This window comes from Salvelinus sp. IW2-2015, linkage group LG16 (genome assembly GCF_002910315.2).
Source record: "Salvelinus sp. IW2-2015 linkage group LG16, ASM291031v2, whole genome shotgun sequence".
Lineage (NCBI taxonomy): Eukaryota > Metazoa > Chordata > Actinopteri > Salmoniformes > Salmonidae > Salvelinus > Salvelinus sp. IW2-2015.
In genome coordinates this window covers 5,575,847-5,602,118 of record NC_036856.1, presented here as the reverse complement: position 1 = coordinate 5,602,118, position 26,272 = coordinate 5,575,847, and the positions used below count along the sequence as shown (strand labels likewise).

Below are 26,272 nucleotides of genomic sequence, written 5' to 3'. Positions count from 1 at the left end.
TTACAAATACCCAGGATGATTTCTGGTCCCAGTCCGTCCCTGTGGAATGGGATAATAGGACGGAGGGGTATAAGCCAGCTGTTAACAGGATGGTGTGTGTCTGTTTGGATGTTCACTAACCAGTCATTTCCAGCCAAGGGCAAAATTGGAATTTGGCAGTGCCTTGTAAATTAAATGGTTCATTCAATCACGTAGAACTGTGAGTCTAATGTTAAACTGTCTCTATGTTTTCCAGACTTCCAAAGGCGGCTAATGCTGGAATCGCCATTTATATATCGGTAAACCCTATTTATCCGGTGCAGTATGGTCGGTGAGTCTAACCCTTAAAGAACATCACAGACCAGCTAACACAATTCCCTTACTGAAGTAACGACCATCCCATGTCAGACCCCACATCAAGGCATGTTACATACTGTAAGTCTGGAGGTGAGACAAAGAGGCAGCCAGTCAGTCTGATGTCCCCTCTGTATATTCCCGTAAAAGTCAGTCTGCTGTCTGCCTCCCTATTTCCCCTCAGAAACTGGGGTGGGCAGTGAAGGGTTTGAGGACTGGAAGAGGTGAGTGAAGAGTTCAACTTTATGATAGTAGACAACATAGGGTACAGTGGGGATTGAATTTCTCTATACAATTCTAATGGAAAAGCTACCAATTTCGGGGACAGTTTTGAAAGCCAGCATGTGGCAAGGCAATGCATTCTTAGATTTTCTGTCACATGCCAAGTTATGCCACATTGGACCTACCATTCCAAATTTTCCACCAAAAGTAATCCCCCCCCCCCCCATCTTCTCCTTGATTGTGACATTCCCAAATATTCCCAACACTCCTATTCCCAGTCTCAGAGGTCTCTCCACAGGGGCTCGCTGGCGCTCAAATGGCTGTTCATTACAGACTGAGACCTGAGGGGAAGCAATAGTCGGACCGTCAGAGACACAAAATTGCATGTCACATTAGATTAGCCCAACGGAACCTCTGGATTGGCTCAGGGGAAGACGGAATTATTTCAATTACATTATTCCCCAAAAGTCTTTAAGCGATACCAATACTGATAAAAACACATTAAGAGTGATTTGTGATTTTCTCGAGTTATGCCATCCAACAGTGTTAATTCATATGTGGGTTTCTTCTATAATGGAACGCTCAAGTATATTTAATCGGTGTCCCTTCCATGGGACGGTTGAGCTAATGTAGGCTAATGCAATTAGCATGAGGTTGTAAGTGAGGTTGTAAGAAAATTTCCCTGGACATGGACATATCTGATATTGGCAGAAAGCTTAAATGTATTGTTAATCTAACTGCACTGTCCAATTTACAGTAACTATTACAGTGAAATAATACCATGCTATTGTTTGAGGAGAGTGCACAATTTTGAACATGAAAAGTTATTAATAAACAAATTAGGCACATTTGGGCAGTCTTGATACAAAAAATTTAACAGAAATGCAATGGTTCATTGGATCAGTCCAACACGTTGCACATACACTGATGCCATCTAGTGGCCAAAATCTAAATTGCACCTGGGTTGGAATAATACATTATGGCCTTTCTCTTGCATTTCAAAGATGACTGTACAAAAAAATACAAAAGAACAGGTTTTTTTTTCTTTGTATTATCTTTTACCAGATCTATTGGGTTAAATTCTACTACATTCCTTTCACCTTTCCATAAATGCCAAAGTGTTTCCTTTCAAATGGTACCAAGAATATGCATATTCTTGCTTCAGGGCCTGAGCCACAGGCAGTTAGATTTGGGTATGTCATTTTAGGCGAAATTGAAAAAAAGGGGCTAATCCTTAAGAGTTTTAAGCTGATGGAGGTAGCCTACATGGCCTATGCCCTCAGTCAATAAAAATCAGACACCCAATAAATACAGTATGAAATTYTTATTTTTGCATCGTAATCCCCTTAAGGATGTTTTGCCAAATCAAAAACACAGGACATGGCAATCAAACTAAGCAGGCCTGTACTGAATAAAGGAAAGMAGACAATTCCATCCTCTCCCCTTCACAGTTCTGTAGAAATGTCCATTTGTTTTCCTTAACATGTGAGACAGACCTTTTATGCATCTTAGTAAGCCTGGACCAGGCTTAGTGTTGGTCATTTTTAAGGTGAATGACTTTCCTCTGTCACGGTTACACTTAAGTYGCCTAGTAGTTCATTATACTGAAATGTACTAAATGTGTCATTTGGGTGCATTGAAAWAATGACAAATGTAAAATCTCAAAGGGTATGAGGGGTCCTATCCTGCAACTAACTATTCATACAGTGAGACAATATCTGTACCTGAACATGTATGTGTGTTTTGGATCTAAAATATACCGCACATTTAAAATCAGGACTAAAGCATCTTGTTCTAATGATTTGAATGGTCTTGCATGTAACTTATTTGTTGGCTCTGCCAGAAAGCGGAATTATTTTTTTWAAACAGTTTGATAACGGTTTAATCACATTTCAGAACATTTTCCAATTGCACGTGGAGKATAGAGGCTAGTAACCTACTGAGGGTAACATTGCACATTCTGAAGGCAGGTCGCAGACCCTCTCGGGAGAGTGATTCGGAGGAGAGAGATAGGCTAGAGTGGGAGAGGATGAGGGAATCGTCATTCGAAGCGRGGAAAGCCTCTGAGCAGCAGCAGCCGCAGCCCTGTGAGCTTCGCTTCGTCCTCACGTTGTTCCACTTCTTATCTTAAAATTCTAACTGGTCTGTCCATGTAAAAAAAAAATATACTGTAGCCAAGCTTACATTTTACTGCAAAAATACTTGGAAATAATCTCMACCTTTGCAAGCGCGTGTTTCTCTTTTGCTCGGACGGAATAAAGTGTCGACCATCGCTGACATTCGAACTAGAGAAAGATTTCGTTGTGTGGCTAAAACAACTCCGAGACAGCGTTTAACTAGGTAAGTAGGCTACAGGCAACTTTTCCTGTAAAATTGTTGTGGTAGGGCTAATGGGTTAAATTACATTTTGTTGGCTTCTTGTAAGACCTTCATGCAATATCATATTAATTATTATAATTGATCATTAGGGCCTATCTGGCTAAATGTTTGACAAGATCAGATATTTGCTCTTGGAGACTGCTGTCGTGTTTCACGCAAATTAGGGTTTGCATTTCATTTGAATAGCCTACTTTTCAAGATGTTTGTTGGGCATTCAGTTGTCCAACATCTTGCGCGGTTCTCAAATCTATTCCTCGGGGACACCGAGCCGTTTCACAATTTGGTTGTAGCCCTGAACTAGCTCTGATTCGCCTCAAGGGCTTGCTGCTTAGTTGACACGTTTAATCAGGTGAGCTAGCTCTGAACAGATCAAATACATGGAACGGCAGGTTTTTTGCGTGAAGGTTTTTCCAACTTACCCTGGCGTGTTACGACGAAATATATAATACATAAAATAAACGAAAATGACATAATTTCTTGAAAGGGGTCTGAGGGATGTTATAACACTTGTTGGAATGAGTATGCTAAGGGGTTCAAAATTCACCGGGAGCACAAGCCACGAATGCAGTTGACACGCGGGCTCCTTCATGGGATTGTGTTGCTTTTCGTTTAACAAAAGTTTAGAATTTTGCACATTCATACAGTAAAAATGTGAGTCTATCATAAACTAGGTTTCGAAGTAAACTTGGAGTCACGCGATGTCGCCGTGAAAGCATGCAGTTTATTAGGCTACAGGTGAAATAAARGATGATGAACTTCGCAGGGGGGTGAAAGTGCAGGATGATGAGCTTGATGTCTTTTCCAAATATGGAGGGTCTTATGCCGGTGACATGATCATCGATGCTTGGCTGCCGTTTGACAAATAAAACACATCTTGCTCTTTTGACCGTAAAAATCTAATCATGTAGGCCAGGGGTGTTTCAACTCTTACCCTACGAGGTCCGGAGTCTGCTGGTTTTCTGTTCTATCTGATAATGAATTGCACCCAGGTCTCTCGCTATATAACGCACATTTTGTGGGTGAGAAAACCATCAGTATAATACAAAATTAGATGGAAACTAATTACACTTGTATTTTGGATTCAGTATATGGGAGTTTTTATGTGCCCTATAAGATCACGCACAGCCTTTATCTGCAAAAAGTCAATTAGATGGAAACACATCTCTGGCGGGAAAATCATCTTGTTTTTATGCGGATTTTAGAATATTCGCATGAAAATCTGTCGCCAATTGGATAGAAACCTAGTTACTGTTCAATAAAAGGGGAGATTATCACTAACAAAACTCTCTTTCACAACTAAAGATCCTTTTCAATTAAATAAAACTGCTGTTCAGATATTATTCTTTAGCCTACAAATTAGTTAATTTCAGAAACTTTAACATCGAAAACCATGAATTATTCGTTTCACAATCCTCTTGAACATCTGTACAATTAGATTTTAGAATGATGTTTTGTTAGACACCAATATTGGGATTATTTTATAACGTTTTATGCGGGCCACAACCGAAAACGAATTTCATCCCAAGATCAATCGATAAGTTGTAGTGTCAATCACATGGAAATGTAAGAGTATTAAAATATTTTCTATTGGATTCATATTTCATTAACTTGTCATAGAATATTAATTTGACAATAACTGCTGTTTCACATATAAATATCATAGAAAAAAAGGATAATAAGTAATAAGCCACATTTTCCTATTTACTGTGATGATTATTAACATCTTTTTTTGATATTGGGCAGATTGCAGACCTATATAGACTGATAGGCTATTAATAAGTCATAAACAAATACCCCGTAAACTACATCAACATTTCAAGATTTTATTTACATTATATTAATTATTACAATATGTTCTGCTATATTTCGTGTTTCTTTTTAAGCTTAACTCTTCATTTAATTAAATATATTCTCAGTTACAAATAACGAACACAGTTTCTCCAGTGCTATCAAAGTATTTCTTAACAGAATTGTCCAGATTTACAAAAAAAAACATTTTGCACATGTTTTATTTTAACCTTATTATTCAGCATTTGCATTAGTTCATTGTGAGAGTCATCGTTCTCTTTTTGTCTTCCATATCTCTTTCTTAAATAACCCTCGTTCTTGACAATTGTATTGGGATAATCAATGCTCTTCTCTCCTTATATAGCCCTATGAGAATGGACTCACAGTGAAATTATTCCACCTTGACTACATCATCTTCAAATCACACCAACACTCAGCCCCTCCCCCTGACCAGTCCCTCCCTCTATAGGACTAAGGGAGGCGTGGATTGGATGGACCTCCACCGGCCCTCCTTTAAGATGGACAGCTCCTCCTACCTGCCCAGTCCCCTGGCCTCCCCAGCCCTGATGGTGCTGGCCTCCACAGCCGAGGCTGGCAACGATTCCTCCATCCCTTGCCAGGCCCCACGGCCTTTTGGGGTCCCCATCTCCGAGAAGGACCTCCACCTCCCCTTCCCCTCCGGCTCCTACACATTTGCCTCCATGTACCACCGCCAGGGGCCCGTCTCCAGCCATGGCACCTTCCCCACCAGAGACTTCCCTGCCTCCCTGCTCCACCTCCACCCCCAGTTCCACCCCCCCAACCTGGACTGCTCATCTCTAGGGATGCTGAACCACAGCGGGGTAGGGGCCTTCAGACCCTTCTCCTCCCCGCCTGAGGAAAGGGAGGTCAGGGGTTATCAGTCAGCCTTCACCCCTGCTAAGAGGCTCAAGGGCTGCTATACCGACTCGGAAAGGAAGCAGTATGAGTTTGGAGGAGGGCGTATTCTCTCTGGTTCGCCGTGGTCGCTCAAAGCCGCTGAGGATTCTGGGAGGAAGTTGTTTGCGGTGTCTGGCCTGCTGTCAGACAGTGAGGCCTTGTCTAGTCCTGAGGACCGTAAGGAAGGCTGTGAGTATCGCCCTATTGTCATGTGTACTGCTCATCATAACACATTTACATGTTGTTATGTAAGAATTGTGCGCATTGCACTCTTTTAAAAATCCATGGTTTCAATACAATCGATCGAATGACAGTTATGGCCTGCATCTTGTCAGTGTATGTGTGTCTTTATGGAGTGTGCCCTTTTTACTCTTTGACAATCTTAACCAAAGTTTTTTTCCTGGTTGTGCAAAGTATGTGACACTTGGTGGAAAACAGCCCCTAGTCCATGTTTCTGGTCATTGGTCACAAAATGAACATTAGTACCTACACTGAATATAGTTTTTTGCCATTCTGGTTGAACACAGACACAAGTATGTAGAGATGACAAAGGAGGGGAAGTTTGAGCAAGCGACACCCTGTCAGAGATAACGAGGTGACAGAGAGCGAGAGACGCTCAGCTCCACAAACGACACCCTTAGCTCAATATGGCCACCCACGCCATGATGAGCCATCTGATTTGTTGACAAATAAGGAGGAGAGGTGTCAGTCAGAGCGGCAGGGCGAGAGCCACTCCTTATTATGCTAGAGGATAATTGCCCGACAGTGCGGGGGCACCACAGCGTTCGCCTCCCCTCGCCTCCACCTCCAAAGAGCGGYAAGGAAGGTAGACACGCCACCACAAAGCATGATGGGAAATCAAACCCCCTCACGGCCGTCAAGGTGGCGCCTGACGTTGAAATCCCCCGTAGAGAGAGGACCCACAATCCTTAGTAGATCAGAGGAGGGCCATGTTGAAAATAATGACAATGAGTGAGGAGAGAGAGTGTGTGAGAGAGAGAGGGAGAGAGGGAGAGATGGGGGAAGGATGGAGGGAGGATGGAGCGGGGAAGAGGGGTGATATCCCCCCGTATCACCTTAAAGAAACGTTTCATCCCACACATCAAGGCCTGGCGCCTGGATGAGTTGTCTTGAGAAAAGTTTGGGTGTGTGTGTGTGTGTGACTCTGAGAAAACGTATTGTTTTTGACAACATGCTGCTGGTTGAATAACAGGGACAGGGTGGATGCTGCCTGGGAGACAGAGCAGCAGGAATCCCAATAATGAAGCCCCAAATAAGGACAGGATAGGAAAGATGCCAAACAGGTGTGTGTGCGCGCATGCGTGGCTGTGTGTGTGCATGCATGTGTGTATGCTTGCACCCGTGTGTGTGTGTTCCTAAGTTAGTGTTGTAACAATTGTGTGCTATAGCTTGCAAAATAAACAAACGTGACTCTTGGTGACAACCAATGTTCCCTCAAATTTCTTTAGCAAATTCCAGGTCTGCTGAGCGCAAACTTGAACGTTGTGAAAATTCTATGCAACTTCTGGCGAGCGTGTACTGTGAACACTGAGGCTGTACCTGCTTTAATTTACAGTTATAACAGTGGCCAAGTAGGCTTCTGTGGCTATTTGATCATAACATAGGCCTATCAGAGTGGCCTACCATAGAAAAACTATGGCGAAAATGCATCCCATAACCTTTTAACATGGAAATAAGTGTTCTATCATTCAGCCTACAGTAGCAGCCGATGTGTGGTGTTCAATGTAGGCCTACATTCCATCAGACTTTTGAAGAAAACATGCAGGGCATTGACATTAACCTGTTTATCTACTTGTCCTCCAGACAAGGAGGMGACTGCAAATATTGTGTTGTTTGATGCAAGAAACCACTTTACAAAAAACGATTTATTATTATTCCCATACCATTATTACAAAGAGTCAGACAAATGCCCTCTGCCTGTTGGCTACTTAGCTTATTCAAGCCTGTCTCAAAATACAACACTGCCCCTTTAAGACAGAAAGAAATATGTTTTTCGAAGATGGCTAGAAATGTTTTGTGCACTTGTAGGAAGCAGCCACTCCCTCATTGCTGACTAGAAATTAMCTATACCTGGGCTCACTTACTAGCAAAGAACATGAACAAGTGTACACACCTGGCTACATGCAGCTCTCGCTTTGATCTCAAAACWAGCGCATCTACTCATGACTGCTCATGCTGTAAACACAGTCCAGTTCAAAGTGAATGGCACAGATCCATATATGGCAATGGTCTATTTGAATACTGCAGCTCTGAGTGGTTATGGCGCACAGGTCTGTGTAGAGTATGGGCCTGAGTCGAGCCTGTTAATGCAATAGAATCCTACTCCAATGTGTTCTGCCTACAAGAAAATGTATTGTATAGTTTGTTTTGTTTCGGTATGTTGCATTAAAAGTGGCTAGTATTGCGTTGATTCATTCACAATTCGCACAGTAAAGGGAAACGTTGATAGTGTTAACTATAGCGGACACTAGAAAGTCGTGCTTCTTTGTGCGGGCTGATATTTCTTCTGTGCGGCAGTCTCGGGGGAGCTGCGCGCCCATGCACAGCTTATAGGGAACATTGGTGACAACATAAAGCAGATTTTTCCAACATTAGGACTGTTTTCCTCAAGAAAGTAAGTCTACTTCATGTTTTGTTTCCCTTCCTTCCTTACGTCCTAGTATCGCGATACTGGTATCATGACAAACCTAGTTTAAATTACCTCCAAACATAGAGGATCATTTGATTAAAGTACAGAGATGGACAGGGGCAGAATAGGGTTCCCCAACCCATAGTGGGTACTATGCAGCTCAAATCAGTTTGGGGAAAATTAAATCTGAGTGATGGAAGCAGCTTTTCCTGCTTTATCCAATTTTATCGAAGCTCAGGCAAACTAAGGGCTTTAATGCAATTGAACTCCCAGGACTTTTCGAAAGGCTGACGTTTGGTTCCTCTTGACTGACTAACAGGCAGCCACTTCAGGTCTTATGTGTTAAGCTTCAAATCTTCGGGGATGGAACTCTTTGGTTGCTATGTAGACCACCTGGCCCGTACATGACAATACATGACACAATACAGTACATGAACATAACGTAGCCGACATATGGAAATGTGTGACCGTATGCATCACAATGAACACAGAAAACACACAAAAAAGCAGCACATTTGTTCACAGGCATTCTTTATATACAGGTATCTCTCTCTGTTCTATCCGCTTCTATGCGCTTAGAGATTCATTCATTCGCGTACACTCTCCAGTGGATGTCTACCTACAGTATCTCACTGTGAATGGGGATATTTGGTGTGAGTGTATCAGTTTAAAACGGTTCTACCTGCTTTGGCCAGACAGGCTTGATGTGGCAATCCTTGCTGGGTTCGCCTGTTGTCTTCTGTATCGTCGTGTTGCTCGTTGACGTCTCCTCTAGTATCCAAACCACAACATTACCCTAGGGGCCATATGTATCAACCGTCTCAGAGTGTAATTTAGGATCACTTTTTAGATAACAACGGATGACTACATGGATGGGGGGGGGGGGGCCTGATCCAAGATCAGAAGCTGAGATACATACGGCCCCAGACGTTCTCTGTTTCATCTGACGATGTTCAGACGAGCAGTGGGATGTGACAGCTGTTCAAACAGCCTCTCTCTTTCAAAGGGCAGATGTCTCCAGCGAGGCGAATCATGCTTATTTTCCTCAGGGAGATGTTTCAAACTTGAGCTGTAACTAACGGGGTACGAGGACAGAAGTGGGAACAGAGGAAGAGAATGACAAAACACCACGTCCTACCGCAGCGTTCAAGACCCAGACAGACAGTGTTGATCTTCCCGTGATTCCCTGCGTCGTTATCACACAGTGTGGTGGCGAGCTTCAGTTACTGTAAGGGAGAGTTCGGATAACTGGACGCAGCTGGAGCGTCTAGCTATAAGAATAGTAAACGTGAGCATGTGAGAAAAGCAGTTGGTAGAATAATTATGCCATCAGAGAAAGGAGCAGGTGTGTGTGTGTGTGTGTGTCTGTGTCTGAGCATGTTTGTGTGTGCGTCTATGCGTGTGTATGGGTGCGTGTGTGAGAGACTACATCTTGGGAATAGAGAGCGGAGCAGATAGATGTGTATGCATGAGCATCGAGCGGTTCCTGTTGATCTCCTCCCCTGGGTTGTCAGCTAGATGTAAACTGTGTCTTACAGGAGGCTTCACTCAATACACCCTCAGCTGGACAGCTGCACTGGATAACATGCCTCCCAGTTATTGAATGAGGACCCACAGCTTTGATAAGAGGCATCTACCTTGCACACACACCACACACTGTATGAACACTCAGCGCACACACACACACACACCACACACAACACACACACACAACACCAAACCACAACACACACCACACACACACACACACACACACAACACACACACACACCCAAACACACACACCACACACACACACACAACACACACACACAACACACAAACACACACATATAGGTGATAGACAAGTGCGACGCACAGCATGCACAGCACGCACGCATACACACACGCACACACACACACACACACAACACCACACCACACACACACCACACAACACACACACACACACACAACACACACACAACACACACACACACCACACACACACACCACACACACACACAACAATTATCGGAAATGTGTCTGGAACCAACTAAACCCATAAAGCATCACATGAGAAGTAATCCCTGTGCCAAGTTGAAATCTGTGTCCCAAAAACCTTATTCCCTACAAAGTGCATTACTTTGGGAGGCCTATGAGAATAGGGTGTCATTTAGGAAGTAGCCTACGATTAATCTATGGGATATTGATTCTGTACAGGCAGGTTGGTGTTACCTTGAATCCCGTCCCAGGCTTGTATAACATACCGTAAACGACTCTTGAACACTGAACACATCTGGTGAATCCAGCCCTGGAGTGCAATGCTCAAATGTTTCCCCTCTCCCATTCTGTTAACTTCCTTGGGCCTCGCTTCCCCATCAGTGGAGGATTTAGCAGCTCTCTCCAGTTATTCCAGTTATCCCATAGAATAATAACTCATTCCCTCAACAGCAGATTCCACCACCCATCCTGATAAGGAAGGCTTCCCACCATATCTGTGTCGAATTCAAGAAACTGGGAGCAGGGCGCGTTAATCCGAGATTCCGTCAAGCTGCTGAGTTCCCGAGTCACGGTTTGAGTTTGTGGTTGTACTGTACATCTGCTACAGTGGTCTTCCCTCTCCTTGCCACACACAGCAAGGGGGGGGGGGTCATTAAGATAAGAAAGAGAGAGAATAACCCATCCAAAAATCCCCAAATCTAAAGGTTCTAATGGTACGATCCATTTGACAGCTGTGTTACCATAGATGAAGAGAATGTCTGAGCCTGGATCTTCACTGCTGCTCTGTGTTGACCGTGTGGGCTGATTTCAGACACATAAGAGAATAAATATTTTTAATGTAATGACGACTGTGTTTGATGTTCAAGGGCCGTGGTTGACTATGTTTGACTGTTGCCCTCCTGTTGTGGCAGTAGTTGGTTCTTCTAATGTACTCTTAAGTTGACGAGCTTTCATCTTCGCAGGGGATGGGGACCTCTGTTATTCTATTTTTTTTACCTTAATCTTTTCTGGACAGGAGAGGCAGTTTGTGGAAGTTATCCATCCACGGCACCCACACACAGCACATTGATACAGTGCCGTTGGAAAGTTTTCAGACCCTTTGACTTTTTCCATATTTTGTTACGTTACAGCCTTATTCTAAAACGACAAGGCAAAAAGAGATTTTTTGAAATGTTTGCCATTGTATTAAAAATAAAAAACATAAATACCTTATTTACATAAGTATTCGGACCCTTTGCTATGAGACTCGYAATTGAGCTCAGGTGCATCCTGTCTCCATTTATCATCCTTGAGATGTTTTTAAAACTTGARTGGAGTCCACCTGTGGTAAATTCAAATGATTGGACATGATTTGGAAAGGCACACACCTGTCTTTATGAGYTCCRACAGTTGACAGTGCACGTCAGAGCAAGAAACCAACCCATGAGGTTGAAGGAATTGTCCGTAGAGCTCCGAGACAGGATWGTGTCGAGGCACAGATCTGGGGAAMGGTACCAAAACATGTCAGCAGCARTGAAGATCCCCAAGAACACAGTGYCCTCCATCATTCTTCAATGGAAGAAYTTCGTAACCACCAAGACTCTTCCTAGAGCTGGCTGCCGACTGAGCAATCGGGGAAAAGGGCTTGGTCACGTAAAAAGGCACATCAATAAACCCACTTGGAGTTGCAAAGGCACCTAAAAACAACCTGCTTTATCTTTGTCTTTATGGTGTTAAATTGATTTTAGAATAAGGCTGTAACCTAACAAAAATGTGAAAAAGTCAAGGGATACTGTCCGAATGCACTGTATATTCACAAGAGGAATAAACCCCATCCCAAAAATCTTAAGGGGCAGTGCAGTCAAAAAAGTTACACAGATAATGTGAACATTTGATAATGCCCTATTGTGTAAGAGCTGTTTAAAAAAAATACCTGGAATTTAAACCTGTTCAGGTGGGATGGCGTTTTGTGATGTCATCTGACATCACAATCTGATACGATTATTGTGAACAATAACCAGTCATCTTTTATTTGCATATGTATCCTCCTACTTTAAAGAGGTAGTCTCTTAGAGCAGGGGTCGCAGCCAACTATATAGCTGCAAACAATTCTGAAAGTACATTTAATTTTCACGTGTTTCACTGCAAACTGTCATAAACAAATCTCAAAGTATTAGACACCGCAAACTCCTAGCTACTATCTAATCATATCAACATTGATTTGTCCAACCCCTGGTTAGCCCTATTGGCTTAAAAAGCCAACCTAAAACAATATCTCCAATTAATTTCCAGCAATATTTACCTGTGTGGTGCGCGTGTTTGTCTATCACAACGTGTGTAACCAATTGGTGTGATAACCGTCTTGTGGGTTGACAGAAATACTTCCCCAAATTCTCAATAAATATTAACTGCAAAGTAGGCTTACCTGACAGAAGTACAGTTCCAGTCAAAAGGTTTGGACAACTACTCATTCAATGGGTTTTCTTTATTTTTAATTTTTTACATAGTAGAATATATACATGAAACAATCAAAATATGAATAACACTAATGTACAAAATGTATTAACCAAAAAAGTGTTAAACAAATTAAAATGTATTTATACTTCAATTCTTCAAAGGTAAGCCACCCTTTTGCCTTGTGACAGCTTTGAACACTCTTTGGCATTCTTAACCAGCTTCACCTGGAATTCTTTCCCAGCAGTCTTGAAGGAGTTCTCACATATGCTGAGCACTTGTTGAGTGCTTTTCCTTCACTCTGTGGTCCAACTGATCCCAAACCATCTCAAATGGGTTGAGGTCAGGTGATTGTGGAGGCCAGGTCATATGATGCAGCACTCCATCACTCTCCTTGTTCAAATAGCCCTTACACAGCCTGGAGGTGTGTTTTGGGTCATTGTCCTGTTGAAAAACAAGTGATAGTCCCACTAAGCACAAACAAAATGGGATGGTGTATCGCTGCAGAATGCTTTGGTAGCCATGCTGGTTAATTGTGCCTTGAATTCTAAATAAATCACTAACAGTGTCACCAGCAAAGCACTCCCATAACATCACACCTCCTCCTCCATGCTTCACGGTGGGAACCACACTTGCGGAGATCATCCGTTCACCTACTCTGTGTCTCACAAAGACACGGCGGTTGGAACAAAAAATCTCCAATTTGGACTCATCAGACCAAAGGACAGATTTCCACTGGTCTAATGTCCATTGCTCATGTTTCTTGGCCCAATCAAGTCTCTTCTTCTTATTGGTGTCCTTTAGTAGTGGTTTCTTTGCAGCAATCRGACCATGAAGGCCTGATTCACGCAGTCTCCTCTGAACAGTTGATGTTGAGATGTGTCTGTTACTTGAACTCTGTGACGCATTTATTTGGGCTGCAATCTGAGATGCAGTTAACTCTAATGAACTTATCCTCTGCAGCAGAGGTAACTCTGGGTCTTCCTTTCGTGTGGCGGTCCTCATGAGAGCCAGTTTCATCATTGATGGTTTTTGTGACTGCACTTGAAGAAACTTTAAAAGTTCTTGAAATTTTCAGAAATGACTGACCTCCATGTCTTAAAGTGATGATGGACTGTCGTTTCTCTTTGCTTATTTGGACTGTTCTTGCGATTATATGGACTTGGTATTTTACCAAATAGGGCTATCTTCTGTGTAGGGCCTTGTCACAACACAACTGATTGGCTCAAACTCATTAAGAAGGTTGGTTACTATGTGATTCCATATGTGTTAGTTCATAGTTTTGATGTCTTCAATATTATTCTACAATGTAGAAAATAGTAAAAATAAAGAAAAACTCTTGAATGAGTAGGTTTGTCCAAACTTTTGTATATCATGAGTAAGTATATCATTTGTGTCTATCATTTGCAAACTTTGCCATGAAATGAGCAGCAGCAGTACAGAACCATCGCTAGACTGGCACATTAGATGGCACATTCCTCACTCGCTAGATGTGAAATTAAAGGGCCAGACATGCAATTAAGTGGGAATTACACTCAAAAATAAAACAGTTAGTTTTCTTCCAGACCTAGATAAACATGGTTGTGTGATGTGCTTTCATCATTGAAATGGACTCCGAACATCCAACTTCKTTGTTTTTCTARGAACAATTGTAACTTTGAGAGTGAAAAACAAAAKAAAATCTAAAGCCAGGAAAAATTTAACTGAGAACATCATTTTGGAAAATAGACAGGGGGGGCCCCCCTTCGAGTTGTGTATTAAACATTATTTTACCAGTTATATTGGCAGAACATAGRGCCCTACTTTRTCTTGCACACTAACATTAAGGAACTTGGAAAGAGTTGTGGGGAAYAGTTTCATGGGAGAAGAGAAGAATGGGCCGATTTAATGGCTAGAAAAACGTTTGTAGCTCTCCACATTTCATTTTTGATAAAGTATCTCTCARGCTCGAAAAGGTTGGAGACCCCTGCTCTAGAGTCTAWACCAGATCCTATCRGCCAATCAGGGCTGTGTATGTAAATATCTTTACATTTGTATCAACGCGCCCACACGATCAGACTTTCTATATCAATMGCAAAAGGAGGCTCAGGGAAATAAATGAAAAAATATATATATTTGGAGTTATTTTTATGAAATGAACACACACAGTGATTTCTTAGACATATAGTGATGATTTAAAAATACAAATAAAAAGACTACATGGGGACTTTTAGACTTATTCCAACCCAATGTATGCCCTAAACGGCCTCATAGTTCTAGTCACCCACTCCAGTCCAACCAATCTCATAGTCCCAGGTAAACTTCACTGTACTGTTATCTACACTGAGTGTACAAAACATTAGGAACACCTTCCTAATGTTAAGTTGCACCCTTTTTTCCTTCAGAACAGCCTCAATTCGTCGGGACATGGACCCTTTTGACTCCGATGGTTCCCACAATTGTTTCAAGTTGGCTGAATGTCCTTTGGGTGATGGGCCATTCTTGATACACACGGAATCTGTTGAGCGTGAAAAACAGATCGGTGCGCCTGGCACCTACTACCATACCCCGTTCAAAGGCACTTAAATCTTTTGTCTTGCCCATTCACCCTCTGAATGGCACACATACACAATCCATGTCTCCATTGAATCAAGGCATAAAAATCCTTCTMTAACCTGCTTTCTCCCCTTCATCTACACTGATTGAAGTGGATTTAACAGGTGACATCAATAAGGGATCATAGCTTTCAGTTTGGATTCACCTGGTCAGTCTATGTAATCGAAAGAGCAGGTGTTCTTAATGTTTTGTACATTCAGTGTATAGTGCACATATCTTCATCCACTCACCATACACAGCCGTTCAGTGTATAGGGACAAGGGGGGGTTGTCTGCCAGTGACATGGAATCCATATGTTCTCATTCTCCAGGTCTAAAAAGGAGCCCAGTTACAATGTGTCAGTCAGCCCAGRGCCCCCACAGCTCCATGGCATGGGGCGAGACTGGAGTTATAGGTCTGGCAGTGGATTTTTACAGTAGCATGGGGAGAGAGAGAGGGTAAATCTGAGTCCTAAATGGCACCATATTCCCAATGTAGTGCACTATGTAGGGAAGAGGGTGCCTTTRGGGACGCATCCAGGGTAACACTGTATGATGCTGGGAGGGCGTCCCTATCACAGTGGTCATTGGTGAGGACTGACGACACCTGTTTGGCTGCTCAGTGAACAATCTTTTTACAGCTGTATTAACTACCATTTGTCTGGAAACTTTTGTCTTCCTTTTATCTTTCTGCATTCCCCTCATGTTGTCACAAATAGTCATTCGACAGTTGAACAGGATGTGGGAGGAGAGAGAGCGAGAGAGAGAGAGAAAGAGAAAGAGAGAGACAGAGCTAAGTAAATAAATAAAAGAGAGCGAAAGCGAGAATGATAACGAGAACGATAGAGAGAGAGAGAGAGAGAGAGAGAGAGAGAGAGAGAGAGAGAAGAGAGAGAGAGAAGAGAGAGAGAGAGAGAGAAGGAGAGAGCGGGTCTCATTATGAGAGCGGACCAGGGGTCGTTAAATCAACAGTCTGCTTTAACAGAGCTTCCGTCTCCCTGCACCTGATCGACTTGCTGCATCATGTGATTCCGAACGCTTCTCTCTCTGATGTCACTTCAAAGACCCATGGAGGAAGAGGTAGTGGGAGAGGGGGAAACCCAGTGGGGAGGAGGAGATGAAGGGTGGAGGGGGCGTTGGGTGGGTGGCTATAGGGAAGGCTTCACTCTTAGAAAAAAAAGGTGCTAAGTAGAACCATATAGGGTTCTTRGGTTTGTCCACAGGGGAACCCGTTMTTGGTGCTAGGTAAAACCCTTTGCAGATGGTTCTTCATAGAACCCCCTGTTAATGGTTCTACCTAAAGCCCTTTATAAATGCTTCTACAAATAACAATTTTTTCCTAGAAGCCCTCTATGAACGGTTCCACCAGCCTTATTAGCCTTTAAAATGTAACTATTGTTAACGACACATAACATATATCCCAAGGCCTTTCTTTGAGGGCTTTCAAAGTGATGTGTAATTCCTATTGGAATCCAGCCAGAGTGAGGATATCCAACAATTGTAACTTTTATTCACATACATCATCTAAACTGGAACAACCATCTCAGTAACCGGTGCAATAAGTATAACTACTATATACTACTATAATAACTACTAACAGATTGGATTAGTTTTAAAATATGTATGTTATTTATCTTGTGTATAGCATAAGGTTGATCAACCAATCAATGCACAAAAATACAGATCTTGAAACAAACAATTCTGAAAATCAACSTGCAGTAGAGCATGCTGGGAAATATAATAACGATGGGCGTGGTTTTGAGTGTTTTACTCTACACAGAGAAGAAAGTACACAATCACACTAAACTCTGGTTACTCTGATTAACACCAAAACTGGACATTTTTTACACCACTGAGTGTTGAGTTAATTTAACTTCTGAATCAACAGTAGGTCAAATTGGCCAATTTGCTGTATAGCATACAATACACTGCTGGTTCACTCATGTTCCCTTTGTTTCTCCTACTCTCTGCTCAATAAAATAACAGAAAACACTCATTTCAATCTCAGCAAAGATATCGAGGTCAGCAATGAATAATTTGACATATTATGTAAAATGATTAAGGGAATAGCAGATACATGCACACATATTCCCATATAGGTACGGTTTGAAACATTCTCACGTTCTCTTTTTAAACGTAGCAGTATCAGATTTCTCCAACTCCTCGTGTTAAAGTGTCAACACTGAGGTAAACTCTAATGCTAAGGCACTATTTAAAAGAAAGAAAAACAAAATCACAATAAAAAAGCTTATTCAGATTCAGAAGYATTCTACTGTATGTAGAATCRTTTTTGCCTTCCAAGGAATCCATCCTGCCTCCCCCCCAAAAAACGTTCTTAGGATGTTAAAGGTTCTAGGTAGAACKCTTTCCCTTACAAAGAACCCTCATCTTCCAAAAAGGATCTTTGAACTCTTGTTTTCCAACAATGGGTTCTTCAGATGAAAATGGTTGTTGGCAAAAACCCTATCCCTTGGCAAAGAACCCTTTTAGAACCCTTTTTATCTAAGTGTGGGCCGATTTTTTTCGGAGCGGATGGTCGGGTGACTGAAACATATTTATAATTGTACACTACAAATTGACCTCAAAGAGAATTTAATACCTTGATTACATTGAGACACAATCACGTCTTTTTATTTCCTAAATGAAACAAATTTGTAGCTGAATTCCTGTTAATTTTTGTATTTATTTATTTAAAAAAAAAACTTTTCTTTTTTTTTTACTTTGAAGGGCCCCAAAAAYATCACGGTTATAGCCAACCTCGGTCCTATGGGCTCTGGTCAAAATGTAGTGCACTGTATAGGGAATAGGTTGCCATTTGGGACGGATCCTAGGGCGAAGGGGAATGGGGCTGCGGTTGTCGATCACTGGCTCAGTCAAAAAAGACCACATCCCCTGTTCTGTCCCCGGAGTCTAACAAATCACTCAGGCAGATAGAAAGGGCAGGAAGGGCAAATGCTCAGCTTAAACAGACACTTACTGAAGATCAGCACACACAAGATGACAGTCTAACAGTGTGTGTGTGTGTGTGTGTGTGTTTGTTTGTTTGTTTGTTTGTGTGTGGGCAGTTGGAAACGAGGGAGGGAGGGAGTGTGTGTGTGTGTGTTTGCGTACCTACCTGCGTGCCAGTGTGCGTGCCAGCGTGCGTGTGTATACTCTGTGTGTTTGTGTGTGTGCGCGCGCGCGCGCGCGCCGATCCATGCATGTGTGTGTTGCCACAGACCTCATTATACAGCATTAGACTCAGACCTCCTGCTGCTTACTTCTCACCCAGCTGTGAGGCAGATCTATAAAAGCAGAGGGACCCACAGACATAGAAAGTGCTACTCATATGACCTGTGACCTCTGAACCACAGCAACAACACACATTGTTTCTCACAAACCTCTATGCATCCCAAATGATACCCTATTCCCTATACAGGTGTGCTATCTTAATTTGACCCGTTTTTTCACAGCAATAAAATAATCCTGCAACGACAGGAAATGTTAACTACATTATCCTGATATTTTTTGTAGGGGTGGATACATTATTCATTAGGGCAAATAAAGTCTTACATTTTTTAAGTGTCAATTATTAACTTTAGAAGCCTTTTTAAAAACTTGAATACCGGGGTCTGGTCAAAAGTAGTACACTATATGGAGAATAGAGTACCGTTTGGGACGTGATTCTGTTCCCTCAATACAGATGAAGTAACCATGAATGTCCACCACTAAACACACAGCGACCAGTTGACCAAAAAGTATTCCACTGATAAGTCATTACATTCAGCTTACCTATAGTGCCTAGTAATGAGCTGGTACTGTACCCCTTAAAGGTAAAAGTGTACAGAAAGTGACCCCTCACCCCCTCCTTACACCCCCAGCTCTGTATGAGGGGTGTAAACTAAACACCTCTCTGTGCACCACTGAGAATACCAGTCCACTGTGGCCTTAAATCACTGATCTGGTAATTGGTAGGAAAACAGTGGTCCAGCTGTATATAACCTTTTATGTGTTGTCTCAGCTATTTATTATGGTGGTAAAGAGTCTGTGTGTGTGTGTGTGTGTGTGTGTGTCTGTGTGTGTCTGTGTCAGGGGTGATTTGGCAGAGTGCTTGAGGAGGGTTGATGGTGGATGATGCTAATTGTCCTCGTAGACCACACAAGCAGTGCTGGACAGTATAAACCTGGTTAGAGGCAGGCGAATGAAGAGGTCAGTCCATAATGGAATGAGAACCCAATGTCATAAAATAATCAAAATAATTGTAGGAATTGCGACGGTGTGAAATTCCCCATATCTCGCTTGCCGTAGTGTAAGCTTACTCCTCGGTTAAGCCGTGCGTCTGTCTCTCTAAGAAAAAAATTCGAAAACCTCTCAAATAGATTTAACAGCGTTACTGTGTGTGTGTGTTGGGGGGGGGGGGGGTTCCCCGATCTGATTAATTATATTCTATGCCAGCCACGCACATTGTAATGCAGATAATGTTATACAGAATTATACAGTATTGAGTATACAAAATCCCAGGACAGTCACTGTTATAGCAGTATCGTACCACTGGGTCTGGGTGGGCTAGAACCGAGGCCAGGTTCTAACTGGCGGAGGTCCAGCCTCATTAGCTCAAGCCACTCTTTTGAAGCTCTGTTCAGTGGAGGAGAGAGGAGCTTGACCTTTCAGCTGGAAGTGGCCTGGCTACAGCACCGCGGCACGACTTGGGATTGAACAAGAACAGAGAAGCGAGGATCTATAACTGGCCCGCGTTGCCAATGGTCTTTGTTCTCCTGTGTTAGCAGACGGGGAGGGAATATCGCTGGGGGCGTATTGATGAGCGAGGAGCGAGCTCACCAGGGCTACAGACACGTATGCGGTTAAATGCYTGCATTTGCGCGAATGCACGCCCGCCCGCGTATACCCACGCACGCACACACACACACACACACATGTACAGTGCCAGTCAACATTTTGGACACACTTACTCATTCAATGGGTTTTTCATTATTTTTGACTATTTTCTACATTGGAATCATGTAGTTAACAACCTTCTTAATGTATTTGAGCCAATCAGTTGTGTCGTGACAAGGTCGGGGTGGTACAGAGAAGACAGCCCTATTTGGTAAAATACCAAGTCCATATAATGGTAAGAACAGTTCAAATAAGCAAAGAGAAATGACAGTCCGTCATTTTGAGTCCAAATTTGAGATTTTTTTGGTGTCTTTGTGAGACGCAGAATAGGTGAACGGATGATCTCCGCATGTGTGGTTCCCACCGTGAATCATGGAGGAGGAGGAGTGATGGTGTGTGGGTGCTTTGCTGGTTACACAGTTTTTCAAGAATAAAATGACTCAAAACACACCTCCAGGCTGTGTAAGGGCTATTTGACCAAGAAGGAGAGCGATGGAGTGCTACATTAGATGACCTGGCCTCCACAATCACCTGACCTCAAACCAATTGAGATGGTTTGGGATGAGTTGGACCACAGAGTGAAGGAAAAGCACTCAACAAGTGCTCAGCATATGTGGGAACTCCTTCAAGACTGTTGGAAAAGCATTCCAGGTCAAGCTGGTTGAGAGAATGCCAAGAGTYTGCAAAGCTGTCATCAATGCAAAGGGTGGCTACTTTGAAGAATCTCAAATATAAAATATATTTTGATTTGTTTAACACTTTTTTGGTTGCGACATMATTCCATATGTGRTATTTCACAGTGTTTATGTCTTCACTCTTATTCTACAATGTAGAAAATAGTAAAAATAAAGAAAAACCCTTGAATGAGTAGGTGTGTCCAAACCTTTGACTGGTACTGTACGTGCACACAAACACACAGGCAAATGCGCATTCACACACACACAAACGCACACACGCTGGCACAAAACATCGGCCACTGTTTTTCTCCACTGTGGTGTGAAGGCTCCCTTTGTTTGGCTGCCCTTATTCCAGTGATAGTGCTGGGTCGGTGTCTGTGTGTCTTGTCTGACTGATTGTCTTACCCTGAATAAGTCAACCACTGCCCTGTTCAACCACACTGGCACACTAAATGTGAACCAGCTACTCTGGGGGGGGGGGTCAGACGTCCAGACCTGCCAGCGATTCTTGCATGACTCTGTGTGTGTTTAGACATGTGTCTTCCCACTGGGCACACACTGGTTGAATCAACGTTGTTTCGACGTCATTTCAATCAAATTACGTTGAAACATTGATTTGACATTTGTGCCCAGTGAGTTGTATGTATTCCGTAACGAAAGGATCGTCTCTCAGATACAGAAGCTGACGTTTAGTCAGACAGACAGACAGACAGACAGACAGACAGACAGACAGACAGACAGACAGACAGACAGACAGACAGACACACCGACACACACCAGACACACAGACACACAGACACACAGACCACAGACACACAGACACACAGACAGTTACTATGCCAGGCTGTGTGGGGAAACACAAACACTGGTTGATCAGTGCACCAGGGCCCGTATTCACAAAGCACCTCAGAGTAAGACTGCTGATCTAGGACCTGTCCATGTGATCCTGGTCATTATGATCCAACAGTTCAAACTGATCCTAGATCGGCACTTTAGGAATGCTAGCTTTCTCTGCTATGTCCCTCATCCCAGCAACAGTGGTATGTGACTGTGAGACAGCATCTGATGTTATCTGTATGCGGAGAGACATGATAGGAAGCCGGATCACTTTGAGGGCTACGTGTGATGTGGTGCTGGTCGCTATTAGTACTGTTTTCCTGTTTCCAACCTCTCACACCTTTGGTGTATGGGGGACAGGTGTGAGTGTGTATGTGTGTGTGTGTCTCTGTGTCTGGGTGTGACTATGTACAGTATGTGCACGTGCTTGCGTGTGTTTGTGTGTCTGCGTGCGTTCATGCGTTCGTGCGTCCGTGACTCGAGGTCCCCTGCTATCTAGAAGTCCCATTGACTGTGAGCGTTCAGGGTCAAAGTACTTGATGCAATCAGCTTCGTAGAATGAGCCTTTCATTTTCCCCCATTAAGCACTAATTGACAGGCTGTTGACAGAGAGAGGGAGAGAGGGAGAACAAAAAAGAGAGCGAGATAGGGAGAGAGGGAGAACAAAAAAAAGAGACGGAGAGAGGGAGAGAGGGAAAGGGAGAGCGGGAGAGCGGGAGAGGGAGAGAGAGAGCACGAAAAAGAGTGAGAGACAGAGGAAAAGGGAGAGAGGGAGCGAGCACGAAAAAAGAGTGAGAGACAGAGGAAAAGGGAGAGCGGGAGAGGGAGAGAGGGAGCGAGCACAAAAAAAGAGTGCGAGAGACAGAGAGAGGGAGAGAGAGTCCTCCCTCCCCACCTCTTCTCTTCCACTCCTTCTCCCTCTCACGCTGTCCTCACTTATTCGCTCCCTCCTCTACATCCCACCTCTATCTCTCCCTCTCGTCCACCTCTCCGTCTCGTTCTTCCCTCTCGTCGCTCTCTACGCTCCCTCCCTCTCTCCCCTCTGTCTCTCCCTCTCTCTGTCTCTTCTATCGCATCCCTCCTTCCCCCTCCGTCTCTCTCCTTCTCTCGGTCTCTCTATCCTCCTCCCTCTCCCCCTATGTCTCCCTCTCTCTCCCTCTCTCGTCTCCCCTCTCTCTCCTCTCCTGTCTCTCTAATCGCTCCCCACTACTCTCTTCCCTCTCTCGTCTAAATCCTATCGCTCCCTCCCCCTCTCCCCCTGTCACCCACTCTTTTTTATACCAATTTGCTCTAACTCTCCCTCTCCTCGAGTCTCTCCTCCCACTCTCTCCTCTCCTTGTCTCTCGCACACTCTTTTTATGTGCTCGTCTCCCTCTCTCCCTCTCCTTCACCGCTCCTCCCGGTTACTCTCCTCGATCTCTCACTCTTTTTTCGTGCTCGCTCCCTCCTCTCCCTTTTCCTCTGTCTCTCACTCTTTCTGCTCTCTCTCTCCCTTCTCCCGCTCTCCCGCTTCCCTTCCCTCTTCCCTCTCTCCGTCTCTTTTTTTTGTCTCCCTCTCTCCCTATCCGCTCTCTTTTTGTTCTCCCTCTCTCCCTCTCTCTCAACTAGCCTTGTCAATATTTAGTACTCATATATCGGGTGAGGACAAAGTGTAAGCTTCATTCTCACAAGTCTGCACGTTGCAATCAAGTACTTTGACACCTGAAATACGCTCACCGTCAATGCCACTTCTAGAAGCATGTGGGCACCCGAGTCACGTTGACGCACACGCATGAACCTACGCAGACCCACACAAACACTATCGCCAATCCACGTGGCCCATCAATAACCTTACATAGTCACCGACCCCCAACACAGAGTACAACACAAACCATCACATTACATTCACCTCAACCTGTCAGACACCCCAAAGGGTGAGAGGTGGTAAAAAAGGAAACCAAGTATTAATAGGACAGCAACCAATCCTACCTTAGACTAGAGTGATCGTATATTCTTCATCCCATTTTCGTACTACTGCTGTGTATTTTTGCTATAATGGTAAGGTTTTCGTCTGTGAATATGTTTTTAGTTTAAGATTACTCTGGTGGTTAGTACTTGCTATTGATGTCTGGAAACTAGAAGCACTATAGGCATTCTCTACACTCGCATTAACACGTCTCCTAATACATGTGTTATGTGTTTTTGTTGTGACAAATACAATTGATGGTTTACAGTGGTTCAAGCTGCTTTACAGTCGTCTAGCACGGTTGCCTGCCCCTAGGGAATGGTTCCTGAAATCCTCAGTACAGTGACGGATGTTATATTCGAAACTGGCTTATGCTGCTTAGCTCACGTGGTCTGACCTGGCTCGACATGTACATTGTTATTGCCCATCGTGCACTAGTACCAGTATTCGAGTCTAATTTTGTATAGCGATGTCTCTAGTTTTTACTGTTGGCTGGCTGAAAACTGAATCAAGATCAAACTTTATTGTCACTATGCGCTTTGATTTTGTTTCTATAACAAGTCTGTTTGTAACCTTTACCCATGAAGATGCTTTTACTTACAGCCCGCCCTATACCAAACAGTCATGTTCAAAGAAGAGTTAAAAAAGACTTACCTAAATAATAAACTACAAGTAAAAAGAGCTTCTTAAGATAACACGAATAAACAACAATAACGATAGGTCCTAATGTATCACAGCGGATGTGGTGTCCTGTTGATTGTTGTCGTGGGCTCTTGCTTGTTCGCGCCGTATTTTGGACCGGTATTGTGCCGTACTTTGTCATGGGCTGTGTTGGTGAGGTACTATGGCGTCTAGTTGATCGCTCCTGTGATTTTAGTCGGGTTATGCCACCATCTTCACGCAGACGCTGTTCTGTGGTCGTGACCATTCAGTTTGTCCTGATGTGGTTACCCGAGGAACTTACAACTTACTTACCGCTCTCCACTACCCTCTCCACCTACTGTCCCGTCCATTCATCTATTCATGTAGTTTTGTCACGCCTGCCGCCTTCCCCGCACGGGTAATAGTACATTTTGTAGTACGGTTGAAGGACTCATTGCAAGATATAAAACCAGCAAGATAGCGCATTGTACAAAACAACTAATCCGGCCTGGGCGATCGAAGGCGCCGGGCTCTCCACATTGCCCTCCTCCATCAGAACAGACAGAACAATATCCAGAACAACTATACAGACACCAAACCCACCCAGACTGAACACCACAGACCCCACACACACCCTAACCAGCCGATCCACAACAGCAACCACACCCAACAACAACATCGATTACCTAGCGCACAGAACACAACTCACACGACCTTAAGTCAACTTCGACAACATCACCCGTCAGGCACAATGACCGAAAGAAACGATCAACTGCACGAGTATACACCACTGATACGACTCTATGCTCACCGGCTATCCTTGTTCGATGATTCCCCGACGGGCTCTGCCGACGCCTCTCGCTTCCTCCCATTCGCCACACAGGGTACGTTCACTGTGAGACAGCAGATGATCTGATATGTCGCCGGAAGATATAATGTTCTATTGTTCTTTTGAGACTAATTATCCCGATTAGGTGCATAGGCCGGATGAGCTACGTTTCTTCTGTCGCACTGTTACCTTCTGTTCCGCGAAAATTGTTTGACTCCATACCGCTTCTCATCTCCAGCGGGCTAGGTGCGTGTGATTGTGGTTGTGGGTGCTGGGTCCCAGAGAGCGTGCCCTTTTTCCAACCTCGGTCACACCTTTGGGTGTATGTGGACAGTGAGATGTATGAAGTAGAGTGGGGGCAGGTGTGTATTTGTGACGAGCTTAGGTATGTTGTGTGCGGGATGGCGGGAGCGTGCACATGAGGAAGAATAGGAGTGCATAGCAAGCATCACGGCAGGACAGACCAGAGAAGGAAGAGAAAACAAAGAGGGACGCATGAGAAGAGGAAAAAAAGAACAGAAGGAGAGCGGCGGGGTCGAGAGCGGGTGTTAGAGTAGGGAGAGAGAGGAGCACGAAAAAGGTATCAGTGTGTAAGATGTGCATGCCAAGAGGTGAGCAAGGAACCGATGTGAGAGTTGAGGAATCCGAAACCTAGAAATAAAATTCAGAGCAGTCTTTATGGGAGTTAATGCAGAAGGAAAGTTAAGGAGAAGCTGTTAAGGAGCCTTTTGGGGTCCTAGACTTTGGCGCGAAGAGCTGCTGGTACCGTCTGCCGAGAGGAAGGATTAGCTGCGTGCCAGGCTGTTTAAGAAGAGGTTAGCAGACCGCGAACTAGTAGGTTCTAGTCTCTATTATCTTAATGCCTCAGAAACGAAAGTCTCTTTGATAAGATTTAACTTCATCAATTAGTTGACGCTGATTGCGACCTCAGTCTCTGACAATTTTATGGGCTTTCACCTACTTGGAGCACCGGCCTATTACATAGGTCCCTTTTAGTAATTAGCGCATGGATAAGAGCTTGAGTCACAGCTCCACTAATGACTGTTTCTAGGTGCCTATTCGAGGAAACCTACCCTCTTACTTTGCCAGCCTTATAGTCAAGTATAATGGAGACAGATTCGCCCTAACAGCTGTGATTTTCAACCAGTCAGTATGCTCTCGATGGTAGCATGCGGTGATTACGAAGGA

General features: G+C 43.6%; 1 protein-coding gene across 1 annotated transcript in view; it reads left to right on the top strand.

Annotated features, from left to right (window-relative positions):
• The first annotated feature begins 2,621 nt into the window (after positions 1-2,621).
• LOC139028985 (E3 ubiquitin-protein ligase RNF220-like) overlaps positions 2,622-26,272 on the top strand; it is a 36,403-nt gene continuing 12,752 nt past the window's right edge. Inside the window, exons 1-2 of the mRNA XM_070447708.1 lie at positions 2,622-2,895; positions 5,087-5,829. Coding sequence (XP_070303809.1) covers positions 5,214-5,829 — 616 coding nt within the window. The 5' untranslated portion in view covers positions 2,622-2,895; positions 5,087-5,213. The remainder of the gene's footprint in view (positions 2,896-5,086; positions 5,830-26,272) is intronic.